Source organism: Ceratotherium simum, chromosome 3 (genome assembly GCF_057802395.1).
Source record: "Ceratotherium simum simum isolate JZ-2026a chromosome 3, ASM5780239v1, whole genome shotgun sequence".
Classification (NCBI taxonomy): domain Eukaryota; kingdom Metazoa; phylum Chordata; class Mammalia; order Perissodactyla; family Rhinocerotidae; genus Ceratotherium; species Ceratotherium simum.
The window spans coordinates 47,755,408-47,774,595 of NC_141902.1; the positions used below are offsets into that span (position 1 = coordinate 47,755,408).

Consider the following 19,188-nt stretch of genomic DNA (forward strand, 5'->3'; position numbering starts at 1 on the left):
TCTCAATTTGCTTTCACAACATCTCTGTCTGGGGGCCGTGGCTGACATCTAAATCTTAACACTCTAACGACTGATCTCATTAATTTGCCTCATAAACAGGTACTTTTTTTCTCAATTTCCTCATTACCAATAACATCATTATTGTTTTGATACTTCATCTCAAAACTTTAGAACATTTTTATTCCTTTTTTGAATACCACATCAAAAATGATAACATTCTGTTGACTCTGGTCATATAATATATCCTCACTCCAATCCATCTCTTCCTTTCCATTTCCACCACTGCTTACTGTAGTTGATTTATATCTCCTTATCCCACGTTTATGTACACGTGGATTCCTTGTAAATTATCATCATTCTAATCAATCACATAAACAGCACATAGAATAAATGTCACATCTAATTAGTTCTCTATTCAAAAAATTAGAGTGTTTTTTTTTAGTTTGGTGGCAAAGAGTGGTTGATCTTGGAGAAAAATATCCATTGGTTCAGCAAAGAATAAATTAAAAAAAAAAATAATACACACACATATACATATTAGCTCAATAATTCTTCCTGGGCTGGCCCCGTGGCTTAGGGGTTAAGTGCTCGTGCTCCGCTGTTGGTCGCCTGGGTTCGGATCCCGAGCGTGCACCGATGCACTGCTTCCCCGGCCATGTTGAGGCCAAGTCCCACATACAGCAACTAGAAGGATGTGCAGCTATGACATATAACTATCTACTGGGGGTTTTGGGGGAAAAAATAAATAAATTATTAAAAAAAAAAAAAAAGAATTCTTCCTAAATCAACAGAAATCCTATAAGCCATAACCCATAAGTCATACCTGCAGAACAATTAATTTTTTTTAATTACATACGATATTGACTAAACATGAGCTCACATTGGTACATAGAGAGACCAGATTTACAAGTTCATCAACTAATTCAACCAAAATATTTAGAGCATTTGCCTCTTGGAACTTTGTAAATTTACTGATAGCTTCAATTTTTAAAAATATTTAAGCTCTATGCAAAGTTGTAACTTATAAAACCTTGGTCTGCGGTTGGCTGGAGCGCAGTAGGTGGGGTCCACATGAGCCTTACCTGTCATTTCCTTAGCCTGCTCCACGATAAGATGATTGAGGGCCTCCTTTTCCTGCTTCAGCAAAGTATTTTCTTCCTTCAGATTTGATACCAGCTATAAAGTGAAACAACAAACTGAGATGGCTGCAGTAGACAGAGGAAGCCTGCTACGAAGGCCACACAGCAGTCACTCCTTACTTCCACATCTCTGTGCCTCATTTCGTTGCTTAGAAATGTCTAGTCATCTTTCAGACTTGGCTCAAGCATTACTCTCTTCAGAAAGCCTTTCTGGAAACCCCGTCCAATTTGATGTCTCTCTCTGGGCTAGAACAGGATTCCATATATGCTTCTTTAGAGCCTTTATAAATGATTTACTTTTGCTTCCCTAGTAGACTAGAAATTCCTGGAGGACAAAGATGACTGCTGTCGTTGTTTTACTTTGTACCTTGGGCATTTAGCAATTGCCTGGCACCTAGTAAGCATTTGCTCTTGAAGCAATGATAATAATGCCTTCTCACCTTAACACCCTAACACAAGGCTTATCTGTACCCATGATTCAAGAAGAGAGATTAAGGAGGTTAAGAAAGATATGAAGGGCATTTTGTTTCTGGAAATTCACAGAAGACCTTCTGAAGCTCCTTACATACCTTACAACAGTGTGAATGCACAGCTCACACACCTTACAACAGTGTGAATGCACTTAATGCCACAGAAATGTACAGTTAAAAATGGTTACAATGACAAATTTTATGGTATGTATATGTATATTTTACCACAGTTAAAAAAAAAAAAAAAGGCATCAGGGCGGGCCCAGTGGTGTAGTGGTTAAGTTCGCATGCTCCGCTTTGGTGGTCCGGGGTTCACAGGTTCAGATCCTAGGTGTGGACCCACACACAGCTTATCAAGCCACACTGCGGCAGGCGTTCCACATATAAAGAAGATGGGCAAAGATGTTAGCTCAGGGCTAATCTTCTTCACCAAAAAAAAAAAAGAAAAAAAAAAACAGGCATTAACTTTTAATTTTCTGGTTCCTGGTTGGATAAGGACTCCCAGGAAGCAAAAATCAAAACGAAAAGTAACTTCGCAAAGTTCACAATTTACTCAGTTCATTCTTTGGAATAAAATGTGATGCTTGTGATAAGTGCAATTTGAATTTCTTTCTCTAAGCATAAGTTCAAGGAACTCTTAAAGTAACATCTTTAATAATAAAGACAAAGTGTCAGGAGTTCAGAGACAGAGAAAGAGGGCCCTGTGACTAAGGATCCCTGAAGACGAGCGCAGTTAGATAACAATGCTGCCACAGTAGAAGTCAGTCCACAAGGGTTCCTTCTGCTGCTTCAGTCTCTTCCCTCCATGCTGATACGGCGGTAACATCCACTCTCAGTGGAAAGGCCTGATTTCTCTATGTGCTCTTGAGAGAAGCTGTTCTTTGTCAGGTGTGTGCAACCAGTCACCTGTGGTGCTTTTTCAGAATACACGTGCCTAGCCCACATTCCCAGAGCTTGAGCAGGTATCTTGTCAATAACTGTCCAGCAGATTCTGATACATACTCCTGGTTAAAAACCACAGTGCTAGCGTCCCTTCTGGGCTCCCTGATCAGGCTGACTGGGAGTGTAGCTTTCCTGACCATAAAGATGGCTATCACAGTGAAATTTTTTCATTTTTCGCCCATTACCACACCCCATCCAAAAGAATTAATGGTAGTGCCTATAGCTCTCCTGTGAAAACCAGAAGATAATGAAATGCAAAGAAAGGAGAAATCTGAATCTGCTCATGTCTAGTATTCTATCAGACTAGAAAGGTATGAACTTGACTTTGAAGAGGAAAAGAGAGTACTCCTACCAAGCTTAAATACTCTGTAGATTCAGAGGGATTTGAAAAGCTTCCATGGACTCAGGAAACAACAAAAAAGAGATCTTAAATCTCAAGAGTATCCCTTTGAATGCATATTTGAATTGTGACAGAACAAGCTTGTTATGTCAAAATAACATATATAATGGCACTGCTGTCTCCATGTACAGAGCCCAGATCTGCTGGAAATATAGGAGGAATTATTTTATTAGGACCCTGAATGTCATAGGAGGGTTGCAATTTAATTAGCTACACTATCCTACCTGAGTTCCATCTAGCTCCTTCTGAGGCTCTCATTGCATCTGCTGCTGTTAATGTTCAGAAGTCAGTACAGAAAAAGCATATTGGGATTCTTGCCAGTAGTTACAGCCATCAACTCTTTTTTCACTTAAAGATGATAAGACTAGTGGAATCTCTGAAAATCTACTACTTTTTCCAGTAAGCCTCATGTTCAGGTACTTTTATTTTGTTTAAACAATACATCTCATTACTGTTTGAGAACCTTAGTATTTTCTGTATTTAATAAAGTTCTGACATAAGTTAATACATATTTATAATGTGGAAGCACTGATCAATCTGTAAGCATTTTTTTGTTGTTCTATCTGCATAGTAGCTCTTGGCTGCAATCAGTGTGCAAACATTTAGATTCTCCCTCTTGGACTTCTCAACACAGCCTTTATGCAGGGTTCCGTAAAGATCTCTACTATCAGCTATCGACAGTTCATTGTTGATTTGATTCTTAATCACATCAACCCTACTGAAGAAAAAGGAGTCTACACTCCATCCAGACCTACACATTTAAAGAATGAGAGTGTATAGCAGGTACTTGGCCATTAATTCCCTTCTTACGATACTGCTTTGCCTCTGTTCTTATTAGAGTCAAAAGATTCTACTAAAAGACCTATAGCTACTCATCCATCATGTGGGAAGAAAGCTTGGGAAACACTAGAAATGAACAGTAAACCAACTGAAATTTGTATTTCACCTTCAACTGAAACCAATATTAAGCTACATGGGCCAGGTCAAGACAACAGCACATTTCCTTTGCGAAAGGAGTAGATGGGGATACAAACATTAGTTCCTACCTGCTCAGTTTCTTGTTTGTATCTATCTGCACACTCTTCAATGGATTTTTTCTCTGACTGGGTTTGTTCCAGGTCTTTCCGGAGCTTGGCAATTTCTTCCTGCAGACTGAGGACCCGTCCAGTAGCAATTTTAGCTTCCTCCTCACTTAGTTGAAGACGTTCTAAGTCACTTCGTAGTTTCTCAGTCTCGGAGTTGTATATTCCTTCCAGATTGGTCAGTTTTTCCATGAGGCATTTGTAGTCTTTGTTCTTTAAACACACACATAAGTAACAAGTAAATATACACATCATCAAATGTATTTAGTGAGAAAACCACGCTCATTCATCATAGTCATGCATGTCATCATAGCATTGATATAGTATCTAACCAAAATACTAACCACAACATTTACAATAACACAATTAATATCCTCTTAGTGACACAAAGAGAGAAGAGAAAAGGCACAATCATTTCTGTTTTATATGATGGGCAACATAGATGTGATTTTCTTATAGTCACAGGGCAAGTTACTATAGTAAATTCTTAATTTCCTGATTCTTAATCCAGAAATAGGAAAATCCATCCTTGCTTTTGAAAACAAATCAGTGTGTTAGTAAAAGCTACGTGTTAGCCAGGTGATGCATAAGAACAATAAAATGGCCTCAAAATCACAAGTTTCTTACAAATCTCTTTGTTCACTACTTCAAAACTCCTCCTCCCACTCGGAAAAATTTTCTGGTGAATCCTATTTCATTCTGTTTTCTGATTTTCTTTGCCCTCCTCAGTATTTATGTATTACTAATTACCTTTATATCAGTCGCATGTGCTAAGACATTACTTAGTAACGATCTCTAAGAAATCAAACTTTTATCTCTGCAAATAGACTGTAGATTCCTCAGAAGCATGGACATCTTCCTGCTTCTTTTGCCATTTCAATGCTAAACAACTCATCTGCAAAAAGAACATTACCCTACATGCAAATGAATGAGAGTGATGAAAGAGCTTTGTAAAGTATCAAGTACAATAGGACTGTGTCATAACGGCTTGGAGAGCTGGTAAATCTGGCTGTGTTCTCAAAATAATTTCCTGCCTTAGTCCTTGCAATTATAATCTTACCTACGATCCTGTTACTATTTCCACACTCATTACTGTTATTATTATTTTACTTTTTTGCTTAACTTAAAAGGTAAAGTCAAGGGGAGACAATGCTGAAAATAATCCCAGTGGATTTTTTCAGGCATGCTCCACTTTCAGGGCTCCTGTTTAAAACACACCTGCTCGTCCACTTTGCGCTGCAGCTGCATGATCTTGTTCTCCATGCCAATGTGGAGCTTCTTATAGCGCTCCACGGATCGGGCCTCGATCTTGAGCTTCTTCAGCTCACGCTTGGCCATCATCCGTCGGAAGCAGCACTGAAGGTAGATAATGGCATGCATGCTCCTCTTGTAGTAGGTGCAAGCCAGCCAGCCCCGGACCCACTTCTGAATGATCACTGCTTTGTGCTCACGGAGTATCTGCAAGGAAGGGTAAGTGCGAGTAACGTCAGACCCGGGACTAGACTCAAGGTTCAACTCTATCAACATATGTGTGTCAGGCTGAGAATCCACACACCACCTAAAGGGAAAGATACAAAAGTTGAAGCAACAATGTATTATGTGGATTGTACATATCACAAATATATGGAGGCACAAAATTATTTTAAAAGGTGATTTGAAAAGTAGACTTTAAAAGGTGATTTGAGAAACGTATATAAAAATGGGTTATAGGGCCGGCCCCATGGCTTAGTGGTTAAGTGCGCGTGCTCCGCTGCTGGTGGCCTGGGGTTCAGATCCCGGGCGCGCACCGACGCACCGCTTCTCCAGCCATGCTGAGGCCACGTCCCACATACAGCAACTAGAAAGATGTGCAGCTATGACATACAACTATCTACTGGGGCTTTGGGGGAAAAAATTAAAAAAAAAAAAAATGGGTTATAGTCACATGTTATATGTATGATTATATGCATATATATGAATATAAGCAGAGTATACAAGTAGAAGCTGTCTAAATAAAAGGCACCAGATGACTAAAAGGAAAACAATTCTAAAAAGAAAGAAAAAATGCATTAGGTTTCTTATTGGTATACGATTTCTGTTAGCAACAGGTGATCCTCTATAAAATGAACAGAAGTTGGCACCCTGTGCTATTAAAATAAAAGTCTTACCCACCACCCTTACTGCTGATACCATCTCACTGTGCATTAGGTCTATGCTTGAGGACACGGATATGGCCAGTAAGCCGGCTATAGAGGCCAACCCTTGGGGCATTGCAAAGTTTATTACTGATTTACTGATTTTTTTCCCTCAAAACAAAAAAAATGACACTTTGCCATATTTGAGGAATACCATTCTAGTGAGGATCTCTCATTGCTGTTTCAAATGTAGCAGGAATCCACTTAAGGGATTCAAAGGTAGTAGGGATGGAGCTTTAAGAGAAAAACTATAAGTAAGATGAAGCTAAGTAAACTAGTCTTAATTTTGATTTTATGTTGTATTTTCTAAAAAAAAAACATGATACTCCTCTAAACTTATAAACAACTTACAACAAAAAAGTTGCCTTATGAGATGAATTTCTTGTCACTAATGACCATCAAGCAGAAATTGTGTAAACAATTTCCAGGAATGATGGAGAAGAAATTCTTGAATTTTAAGAAAGGTTGAACTAGCAAAACCTTGAGGTCCTTCTAAGTTGACGATTTTATGAAATAACTCTTGTATGATATAAATGATGTTTAAATATATGCACTTGATTAAATATTTCTTAGTGATTATTACAAATGGACACAATGTTTCTCTTACGAAACTTTTTAAATGTAAAAATTTCTGAAACCATCTATTCAAATAGATAGCAGTTTAATAAGATCATTAAAAGAATAGTTTCTATTTTTAGGTAATATACCTAAAAAAACAACGGAAAAAATGTGCCATTCTAGAGGATACATTTAAGAAATAAGTGATTAAGTTTTAAACCATCAAATATAACATAAACATAGGTGTCTAGGAGACCTTAACAGTATCTTTAGCCAACTCAAGGCTGCCCCTTTTGGCTGTGTTCCTAATGCTAAGGCAGCCTCCAGTTTCCACTAAGTGCAGTCACTGTGCATCACGCTGCAATAGGTCAGGCATCCTGAGCTCTCACTGAACATCACGATCCCGAGGGAGGCCCTTGTCTTATCTGGATGACTAACGACCAACTGTATAAGATTCAGTGATGACAAAGTGAAGGCTTTCAGACTTTAAAACCCAAGCAGCACACAGTGGCAAGGTTACTGATGCCAAATTTTCCTATTCCATTTCCTTTTCTCCATGTAACTTCAGATACTGGCCCATTTCTGTAATTTCAGTCAAATGGAAACAGCATATAATTAGGGCTTCCATTCTCAATCTCATTTCCATCAGTGAGTCAGAGAAATTAAATAACACCTGCTCTCTCTTTAAGACGACCAACCCCCACAAAGGGGAAGCTTGGACCGGAAACACAGCTAGTAGCAGCACTAATGGGGTGCTACTGGCCTATATGTGAGCTAGCCTCTAACCTGCGACCCCCACTGAGTCCAGTCACAGCAGGAGCTGAGCTGGCCAGAGACTGCTACTGCTAAACCAATGGCCTCAAAACCTAGTTCAGATGTTCCTGAGGAGAGTTGTGAGGAAAACAGGAGGGTAACCAGTTTGGTGTATCTAAAAAGTCAAGTTTAGGGGGCCAGCCCTGTGGCGTAGCAGGTAAGTGCGCGCATTCTGCTGCTGGCGGCCCAGATTAGGATCCCGGGAGCGCACCGACGCAGGCTTGTCAGGCCATGCTGTGGCAGCATCCCACATAAAGTGCAGGAAGATGGGCACAGATGTTAGCCCAGAGCCAGCTGTCCTCAGCAAAAAGAAAAAAAGAGGAGGATTGGCATGGATGTTAGCTCAGGGCTGATCTTCCTCACAAAAAATAAATAAATAAAAAGTCAAGTTTAATAAGGCTTTTCCCACCCTTGAAAGCTCACGTTTGTAGAGAAAGAGCACCAGACTAAAAAGCAGATGTGGACAGAAAGAAAGACCTGGAGTAGCTGTCTTCAAATTTTCTTCAAAACATAGCTATTAAATATGCTCATTCAAGCCTCATTAAGCTTCCCATTTTTCTTTCTTTTTTTTTTTTTTGTGAGGAAGATAGGCCCTGAGCTAACATCTGCCAATCCTCCTGGTTTTTTTTTGCTGAGGAAGACCAGCCCTGGGATAACATCTGTGCCCATCTTCCTCCACTTTATATGGGACGCCGCCACAGTATGGCCTGACAAGTGGTGCATCGGTGTGAGCCCAGGATCCAAACCCAGGCCGCCAGCAACGGAGCACGCGCACTTAACCACTACGCCATGGGACCGGCCCTCCATTTTTCTTTGCTGTCTACAATTACTTGAAAATAAGAAAGTAAAATAAATACATGAATAGGGCCTAAGTCACGCCCACGTACTGTCTGTGATTAGAGACAAGACCCTCAAATCACTCTATTGTAGTTCCTTCTAATAGTGGTGCTCATAGAGCTCTAAGATCCAGACTGTATTTCTGGCTTATTAGGAATGTATCCTAAAGGACAGACTCAAAACTCTGCCAAAATGAAAGAGATAAAAACCTTTCGTCAACCAGATCACATATTGTCAAAGGTGATGATTAAGATTAATCTGGTGATCCATTATCTACAGCCATGTTGATTATTGCTAGATATAAAGATTATTTGTCAAAAACTTCTGGAGCATCATATTCCAGTCAATACAACTTTAATCACATTCATGCTATAATTTATTTCCTTTTCACCATAGTAAATTCTTCCAAGGTTGTTTCATTCTTGGAACAATCTTCTACCCATCTGTCATATATTCTACCTATTCAAAGCTCACTATAGTCAGCTGAATAAAGGCCCCCAAAGATATCAGATCCTAATTCCTGGAATCTGTAAATGTTACCTTATTTGGGAAAAAGATCTTTGCAGATGTGATTAAGTTAAGGATTCTGAGATGGAGAGATTATCCTGGATTATCTGGGTGGGCCCTAAATCCATCACAAGTATTCTCACAAGACAGACAAAAGAAGCTAAGTTAGACACACAGAGGAAAAGGTAACATGAAGATAGAGGCAGAGATTGAAGTGATGTGGCCATAAACACAAGGCATACTAGTAGCCACCAGAAGCTGGAAGAGGCAAGGAATGGATTCTCCCCTAGAGCTTCTGGAGGGAGTGCAGCCCTGCTGACACCTTGATTTTGGCCCAGTGACTTCAGACTTTTGGTCTCCAGAACGGTTAAAGAATAAATTTCTGTTAATTTAAGCCAACAAATTGGTAGTAATTTCTTACAGCAGCCATAGGAAACTAATATACTCACTTTTTTTCAAATTACATAAGAGGAAAAAAAGAGAGGTAAATTTTCTTTTTACCATTGCCTTGTCAATAAATATATGTACTTACTTAATATTTTAAAATACATTTCAATTGGTGGTGGTCTCCATACGGATCCTAGGTCCATAGGAGCCTCTGTGGTACTTTGCATAGATATGGAATTTGATTAATGTTAATAGAATGAATAAACAAAGTTGAAAATAACGCCTCACCTTGCGATACCTATTTCTGGCTAAGTAGCCTCGCAAATGAGACTGAAGAACAATAGTGGCAGTTTGTTTAATCTTGTATCTCCTTCGAACTATATACATGCGCCAGTACTTCTGAATGATGGTTGCGGCCTTAGTTCTGCGCAGGAACTTAGCATAGCTGGCCAAAGAAAAGAGTGGTCCATTGTCAGTAATCAGAAAAACCCAGGAATACATTTTGTAGAAACTTAAAGCACCAATACCTTCAGCATAACAAGTAGTACCTCCACTGTATTATTCTAATAATGTACATGTTAAATCAATACTTATATTTCTTAAATTTGTATAGCAACTTTAGAGTTCCCGAGAATATTTTTGCATTCATTATCTCATTTGAGCCTTTCCTAACCGTGAAAAGTGGGATGCCGCATATTACCTGATTTTACAATAAAGAAAATGAAGCTCACAAAGGTTCATCCTTTCTAGGATGGTCCTCATCACCCCAGGGTATGTCCCCTAACACAGCAGACCAGCTGTACACAGTAATCCCACACTGACTTATCACCAGCTTTCTTAGATCTCTCTCTCTCACTAACGTATAGATATTTTTTCTTAAACTATCTGTTTAGGTATAAGTTCTTTATCATGAATTCATTTCTATAGATATTTCTAAGTTAAAATTATCCTAATACGTAATCACACTGAAGTGTAATCTCTTCTGGACTTTCTCAATCAATTGTTCCCAAGAACTCCTCAATGGAATCATTATTAACTAGCTCATATTCATGATTGTTTTAATTTACAGATGATCTCTTCAAGCCTATGTAAAAGTATAAAAAAAAATACTGTGGACATGAGTAGGCAGTAATCTGTAATTTTTTTTTGAGGATGAATGTGAATCATTCATAAGGGTGTGTGAAATTTCATTTTATTTAACTGTCTTATGATTTAATTTGTTATTCCTTGAAACTAAGAGGAGGTGAGGTGTTACCTCCTCAGATAGGGTGACCACTCAAAACTGTCCTAGGTTGTCCAGTGAATCAGATGAGTTTTCTAATCTTAGGAGCCCATGAGCCAGAGTGGACGGGTCCCCGGGAGACCTACCCTCGGGCCTGGTAGCCTCGCACATATCTCTGCACGGTGATGGCCGCCTTCCGCATGCGCAGGTACTTCTTCCGCAGCAGCCACCCTCGGATTGTCTTCTGAATCCGGATGCAGGCCGCTCTCAGCTTGTCTGCCCTCAGTTTTTCTAGATAGGCCACTTGACCCGCACGGAAAAAGATCTTTGTCTTACCAAATTGGTATTTGTCCTTGTCCTATTTTTGGAAGAAATTGTATGCTCAGAAGTAGAAATGACGACCATATAAATGAAATTTTAAAAGAGAAAAAATACGTCTAAAAGCAGAATTAGTAAAGGGATGAATCTATTAGCTAAAACTTGGGCTACATCACAATCAACTAATGGAGCCAGATTTTTGATCCTATGCAAGTTAAGCAAATAGAAGGGATTTTAAGGAAAACTGCAGTTTAAGAGTCATTTTCCAGAATTATTCTACCTGGAATTATTATCTGAGGCCAAAAACTTGGTTGTGGGTTATAAGCAGCTATTATTTGCTTATTTGTATTTTAAATATCTCAAGGAAATGAAGATGCTGACACTCCCTCTGACTGACCCAGGCTGTGAGGGTTACATCGGGCTGTATGTTCCATGAGAAAGCTGAAGGGACAAAAACACCCGTGTGAAGAACAAGGCAAGAAGTAACGCACAAAACAAAAATTAAAAAACAAAAAACCTTGCATATTCATATTAAGAGCTAAGTTTCTCAACAGTTATCTCTTGGCTTTATCAACAGTATCTGAAAATAAACAAATCTCTATAAATGTGCTTAAAATCCTTCTAAAATTTCAAAACTCCTTTTATAAAAATATAATTATTTATATTGCTCATTGACTTTTGATCATAAATAGAGTTGAGCAGTAAACACAGATATGCATGCTATTTTTGCTCTGTCACACTGTGATCCACCTTATCTAAACACACGCAAGTTATTAACCATTCTCATATCAAAAGAAGAGTGGAATTTATTTATAATAATCACTACCGTGATCTGAAATTCTAAGTGAAAACAGAGAAAAATCACTTTTCACTGTAAGCAGGTTATCTCCTATTTTGTACATGAAACTGGGAAATCAGAAATCTCCACGTGTCTAAAACATCTAACACTCTTTCTTTCTTTTTTTTTTGTGAGGAAGATCAGCTCTGAGCTAACATCCACGCCAGGAAGACTGGCCCTGGGCTAACATCTGTGCCCATCTTCCTCCACTTTATATGGGACGCCACCACAGCATGGCTTAACAAGCGGTGCATCGGTGCGCACCCGGGATCTGAACCCAGGCCACCAGCAGCGGAGCGCGCACACTTAACCGCTACACCACGGGGCCGGCCCCTAAAATTATTTCAATTTAGATAAATAAAGTTTATGTAGGAAGCCTAGCTGGAGATATACAAAGAGCTAGAAAGTGGTTTCTTCTCCCCCCCTCCCTCCCTCTCCCTGTCCCCTCTCAGCTTCCCCCACTCCACCCCACACCAACCCTGCACTCCTCTATCTTGTAGCTTCCTCTGTCCATCTGCCCTGCAGAGCCCTGGACCAGACCTGGAGTGGTCTGTGTGAGGAGGCCAGGCATAGAACTGCCCCTATTGGGCCGGCCCCGTGGCTTAGCGGTTTAGTGCACGCGCTCCGCTGCTGGCGGCCCGGGTTTGGAACCCAGGCGCACACCGACGCACCACTTGTCTGGCCATGCTGAGGCCACGTCCCACATACAACAATTAGATGGATGTGCAACTATGATATACAACTATCTACTGGGGCTTTGGGGAAATAAAAGGAGGAGGATTGGCAATAGATGTTAGCTCAGAGCTGGTCTTCCTCAGCAAAGAGAGGAGGATTAGCATGGATGTTACCTCAGGGCTAATCTTCCTCACACACACAAAAAAAGAAAAAAAAAAAAAAGAACTGCCCCTACTTTCTGCTCTACATTCCCATCTGAACCCAGGTTAGAAAGGAGTTGAGCCAAACTCAAAAAGCACCAGATTCTTTTACAGATTACTAAGAAAGTGGCCTTAGTGCTTTCAAAGAAAAAAAAGTTATTACCAAAGAAGAGATATTACATTTAGTTAATAGCTAGTAATTATGACTAATTACCTCAAAGTGAGGTAATCCATACAGACTAGTGTCAAACAAGTGAAAACATTTTATTAAAAAACCTTTCTTGAAACAAATTCTCCATAACCTAGGTCAGTGGTTCTTACAAGTGTAGTCCTCAGACGAGCATCAGCACCCCCTGGGAATGCAACTGTTGGAAATGCAAATTCCTAGCCTTACTCCAGACCTACTAACTTGGGTGGGGTCCAGCAATCTGTGTTAATAGGCCCTCCAGGTGACTGACGCATTCTAAAGTTTGAGCACTCCTTGGCTTGGCAGCAAGACTCTCCAAACACCAGCCTATACTTCCTAACCATTTCCCCGCTGTCCCACACAGGAATCTTGCACTGCAAAAAAACTACTGTTTTCTGAGCAAACTCTATGCTTTCCTACTTCTTCATACCTTGCTCCCTAGTAGAATATTCTTCCACTTTTATCCAATCTAACCCATTCTTCAAAGCCTGACTCAAAACCCATGTCTTCCATGAAGTTGTTCCTCCTTCCCATAGCGGATGTGGCTTTGCCTTTCTCTGACTTCTTGTTTCTCATTCACTCAGCATTGATAGACACTAAAGTATATTATATTTATCTTTAAAACGCATTAATTTCCAAGATAGACTATGTTACAAGACTTCTTTTTTCTTTTTTTTTTTTGTGAGGAAGATCAGCCCTGAGCTAACATCCGTTGCCAATCCTCCTCTTTTTGCTGAGGAAGACTGGCCCTGGGCCAACATCTGTGCCCATCCTCCTCTATTTTATATGGGACTCCGCCACAGCACGGCTTGATAAGCAGTGCACAGGTCCACGCCTGGGATCCAAAGCAGCGAACCCTGGGCTGCTGAAGGGGGCACACGAACTCAACCACTATGCCACCAAGGCCGGCCCCAAGACTTATTTTTTCTTAATCACACAGCATCTGGCTTGGTGTCTTCCATAGGTAAGTACTAGGTGAATTTTTATTGATAATGATCAAACTCTAAAAAGAATGTGTCTTAAGGGTGGGTCCAGGCCTCGCCATCCTGTTTCCTTATAGTGGACCATCATCCTAACATCCTAAATACAGTGAGCCTCGACCTCCAAGACAGTGTGCCCCTCCACCCCCCTACTCCCAAATAATCTGGATTAGTGGTATTTGGACGTTCCCAGGGCTTTCAAACGTTACAATCAAAAGGCCTTTGGCCAATATCTGTTCAGATAAAGGTAAGTGAAAATCTTCTCACCAGTATCAGTTTCTCTAATACATTCTTGCATGTTTGCTTTCTGTCACTCAGCACATCTTTTTGCTTCATTAGGACACGGTAGCGGCTGAAAAATTCTTGGTAAGTCCACCTACAAAAAGAAACACACGGGCTTGACGTCAGCATCATGGCGGAGTGAGATTCCCCGTTGAAGTCTCCCCCTCTAAGACACAACAAAAAGGACATTCATATTCCAAGAGAAGCTATTCACACAACACAGGGGACATGTGAGGCACCCAGGCAGCTGTACACCCGAGGACTGAGGTGCTGGAATCTCCAAAGTGGAAGGAGGTAAGAGGAGCTCTCTTCCTTCCCCAAGGACTGCGACCCAGAGACTGAGACCACGCGGCTCTCAGAGGAGGCGGAGGGGCAGCTCGCCTCGTGAAAAATGGTGCTCTCAAAGACCCCTCACAGCCAGAGGGGATCCCCCTATGGAGGGAGCAAAACTGTTGCAAGGGTAGTTTCAACAAGCTAGACCCTCAGGAGAGCAGAGAGCAACAGCAAGGCGAGAAACCTCTGAGATCTGGGAGGCGAAAGTAAGCGCCCCTCCCCGACCTGGCCCGCCTGACTGGTGCTTCAGCACAGTGGCGCTTCAGCTCAGCCCCGTCCCCAGAGGCAGCGGCCCCCAGGCACCCGGCCCGACCAGCAATGGGGCAAGCCTGCACCCCCGCACCAGAGGCAGTGGCAGCTTAGTCGCCACCACACCATAGCCCCAGCTGCTCCAGCTGGACCAAGCCACGGCCCCAGCTTCCCCGGCTCCACTGTGCCATGGACCCAGCTCTTTTGGCTGGAACATGCCCTGCCTCCAGCTCCTTCAGCTTGACCCTGCCCCCTCCCCCTGGCTCCAGGTGCTTCAGATTGGCCTGTGCACAGGCTCCAGCTGACTTGGCGCCAGCAACTTCGGCCCACCGCACTCCAGTCTCAGCTTCTTTGGCCCATCGGCGCTCCAGCTCCTCCTTCTTCGGCCCAGCACACTCCAGTTCCAGCTTCTTTGGCCGAGTGCACTCCAGTTCCAGCTTCTTTGGCCCAGCGCACTCTAGTTCCGGCTTCTTCGGCCCAGCGGCGCTCCAGTTCCTCCTTCTTCGGCCCAGCACACTCCAGTTCCAGCTTCTTTGGCTGAGTGCACTCCAGTTCCAGCTTCTTTGGCCCAGCGCACTCCAGTTCCGGCTTCTTCGGCCCAGCGGCGCTCCAGTTCCTCTTTCTTCGGCCCAGCACACTCCAGTTCCAGCTTCTTTGGCTGAGTGCACTCCAGTTCCAGCTTCTTTGGCCCAGCGCACTCCAGTTCTGGCTTCTTTGGCCCAGCGGCACTCCAGCTCCCCCTTCGTTGGCCCAGCGCACTCCAGTTCCAGCTTCTTCAGCCAGCGGTACTCCAGCTCCTCCTTCTTCAGCCCAGTGCACTCCAGCTCCAGCTTCTTTGGCCCAGCGGCACTCCAGCTCTTCCTTCTTTGGCCCACTGCACTCCAGGGTCCAGCTTCTTTGGCCCCGCGGCACTTCAGCGGCAGCTGCTTCAACCCACCCACACCCAAGCCCCAGCTGCTTCGGCCTAGCTACGCTCCAGCTCCAGCTGTTTCCACGGTTCCCCCCAAGCAGCCTCCACTCAGCCATACCATAGATCAGCCAGGGGCCGACAAGAGTGCCCACAGATTGAGGCGGGCCAGAATACACAGCCCTTGACACCCACCCAGCAGCAGCAAGAGGAAACTGAGTATATTTTCACTATGAGGAAAGGTAAGCCAACACCAACAGGCACCATGCAAAAATATATTAAATCTCCAGACCAAAAGGAAAATGACAAGCACCCAGAAGTCAACCCGGAAAGCACAGAAATGTGTAACCTTAATGACAGAGAATTCAAAATAGCCATCATAAAAAAGCTTAATGAAATACAAGAAAACACAGACAGACAATTCAGTGAACGTTTCTTCACAAAAGAGATTGAATCTATAAAAAAAAAAAATCAGAAATCTTAGAGATGAAAAACACAATAGAGGAGATAAAGACAAATCTGGAAGCCTTAAGCACTAGAGCTGACAATATGGAGGAAAGAATTAGCAATATTGAGGACAGCAATGCAGAAGTGCTCCAGATGGAGGAGGAAAGAGAACTAAGACTAAAAAGAAATGAAGAAACTCTCCGAGAAATATCCGACTCAATTAGGAAATCCAACATAAGGATTATAGGTATTCCAGAGGGAGAAGAGAGGGAAAAAGGAGCAGAGAACTTGTTCAAAGAAATAATATCTGAGAACTTCCCAAACCTGGGGAAGGAGCTGGAAATACCAGTGAATGAAATCAATAGCTCTCCTAAATATATCAACACGAAAAGACACTCTCCAAGGCATATAGTAGTAAAGCTGGCAAAAGTCAATGACAAAGAAAAAATATTAAGGGCAGCAGGACAAAAAGAAAATAACATACAAAGGATTTCTTATCAGGCTCTCAGCCGATTTCTCGGCAGAAAATTTACAGGCTAGGAGAGAGTGGAACGACATATTCAAAATTCCAAAGGACAAAAACTTTCAGCCAAGAATACTCTATCTAGCAAAAATATCCTTCAGATATGATGGAGAAATAACAACTATCCCAGATAAACAAAAGCTAAGGGAGTTCATTGCCACAAGACCCCCACTACAAGAATTGCTCAAGAAGGCCCTCATCCCTGAGGAAAAAAAGAGAAAGGGGATTCAAGGTTTTGAACGAGGAAGAAAATAGGTCGACAAAACCAGAAAAATTGCAGTCCTATATCAAAATAGATTAGCAAACACTTAATTATAAAACCAAAGATCAAGGGAAGGTAAGCACCAAGCATAAATATAACCTCATCACGTTAAACACGAACTCACAACACAAGAAGGAATAAGATGTGCCAACAATAACAGAAGGGGAAGAGAAAAGGGATCGAATCGACTTAGTCTAAGGGAATAAGAGGCCGTCAAAAAAGGGACTATCATATCCACGAGATTTTTTATACAAACCTCACAGTAACCACTAACCAAATAATCAGAACGGAATCACAGACGATAAAGAAAGAGAAAACTAAGAGAACCCCCATACAGAACAACCAAACTGCATTGGTAGTCCGAAACACATGGGACGAGAAACAAAAGAAATGCAAAAGAACCAGAAAAAGAGTGATAAAATAACAACAAGCCCCATATAACAATAATTACCCTAAATGTAAATGGACTGAACTCTCTAATCAAAAGACACAGAGTGGTGGGATGGATTAAAAAACAAGACCCAACAATATGCTGCCTCCAGGAAACACATCTCAGCTCTAAAGACAAACACAGGCTCAGAGCAAAAGGATGGAAGACAATACTCCAAGCTAATGGCAAACAAAAGAAAGCAGGTGCTGCCATACTTATACCAGACAAAGTTGACTTCAAGATAAAACAGGTAATAAGAGACAAAGAGGGGCATTATATAATGATAAAAGGGACACTCCACCAAGAAGACATATCACTTTTAAATATATATGCACCCAATACAGGAGCACCAAGGTACATAAAGCAACTATTAACAAACCTAAAAGGAGATATTAACAACAACACAATAATAGTAGGGGATCTTAACACCCCACTCTCATCAACGGACAGATCATCCAGACAGAAAATAAATAAGGAAATAATGGACCTAAATGAAAAACTAGATGAAATGGACTTAATAGACATATACAGAGCACTCCATCCAAACACAGCAGATTACACATTCTTCTCAAGCGCGCATGGAACATTCTCAAGAATAGACTATATGTTGGGAAACAAGGCATGCTTATATAAATTTAAGAAGACTGAAATCACAACAAGCATCTTTTCAGACCATAATGCCATGAAGTTAGAAATCAACTACAAGGAAAAAACCAGGAAAGTGACAAAGCTGTGGAGACTCAACAACATGCTACTAAACCACCAATAGATCATTGATGAAATTAAAGGAAAAATCAAAGCATATCTGAAGACAAATGAAAATGAAAATATACCGTACCTACTCATATGAGATACAGCAAAAGCGGTCCTGAGAGGGAAACTCATAGCAATACAGGCCCACCTTAACAAACAAGAAAAAGCCCAAATAAGCAACCTCAAACTACGCCTAACAGAATTAGAAAAAGAGGAACAAACAAAGCCTCAAGTCAGCAGAAGGAGGGAAATAATAAAAATCAGAGCAGAAATAAATGAAATTGAAATTAAAAAAAACAGTAGAAAGGATCAATGAAACAAAGAGCTGGTTCTTTGAGAAGATAAACAAAATTGACAAACTCTTAACCAGACTCACCAAGAAAAAAAGAAAGGAGGCTCAAATAAAATTAGAAATGAAAAAGGAGAAATTACAACAGATACCACAGAAATACAAAAGATTATAAGAGAATACTATGAAAAACTATATGCCAACAAATTGGACAATCTAGAAGAAATTGATAAATTCCTAGACTCATACAACCTCCCAAAACTGAATCAAGAAGAAATAGAGAACCTGAATAGACTAATCACAACTAAAGAGATTGAAACAGTAATCAAAAACCTCCCGAGGGCCGGCTCCGTGGCTTAGCGGTTAAGTGCGCGCGCTCTGATGCTGGCGGCCCGGGTTCGGATCCCGGGAGCGCCCCGAGGCACCACTTCTCCGTCCAACGTGAGGCCGAGTCCCACGTACAGCAACTAGAAGGATGTGAACCTATGACATACAACTGTCTACTGGGGCTTTGGGGGGAAAAAACTGAATAAATAAAATCTTTAAAAAAAAAAAAAAAAAACCTCCCGAAAAATAAAAGGCCAGGACCAGATGGCTTCTCTGGAGAATTTTACCAAACATTCAAAGAAGACTTAATACGTATCCTTCTCAAACTATTCCAAAAAATAGAGGAAGATGGAACACTTCCCAACACATTCTACAAGGCAAACATCACCTTGATACCAAAGCCAGGCAAAGACAATACTAAGAAGGAAAACTACAGATCAATATCCCTGATGAATACAGATGCAAAAATCCTCAACAAAATATTGGCAAACCGAATACAGCAATACATTAAAAAGATCATACACCATGATCAAGTGGGATTTATACCAGGGACACAGGGATGGTTCAACATCCACAAAGCAATCAATGTGATACACCACATTAACAAAACGAGGAATAAAAACCATATGATCATCTCAATAGATGCAGAGAAGGCTT

The 19,188-nt window shown here is 41.3% G+C and overlaps 1 protein-coding gene across 5 annotated transcripts in view; it reads right to left on the bottom strand.

Annotated features, from left to right (window-relative positions):
* MYO5A (myosin VA) overlaps window positions 1–19,188 on the bottom strand; it is a 187,860-nt gene that overhangs the window by 54,265 nt on the left and 114,407 nt on the right. For all 5 annotated transcript variants that reach the window (XM_087427353.1, XM_087427348.1, XM_087427339.1 and 2 more), the window contains 6 exons: window positions 13,997–14,105; window positions 10,678–10,889; window positions 9,598–9,754; window positions 5,252–5,491; window positions 3,998–4,246; window positions 1,083–1,176 (listed from right to left, as the gene is read on the bottom strand). In XM_087427353.1, the coding sequence (XP_087283479.1) occupies window positions 1,083–1,176; window positions 3,998–4,246; window positions 5,252–5,491; window positions 9,598–9,754; window positions 10,678–10,889; window positions 13,997–14,105 (1,061 nt within the window). The remainder of the gene's footprint in view (window positions 1–1,082; window positions 1,177–3,997; window positions 4,247–5,251; window positions 5,492–9,597; window positions 9,755–10,677; window positions 10,890–13,996; window positions 14,106–19,188) is intronic.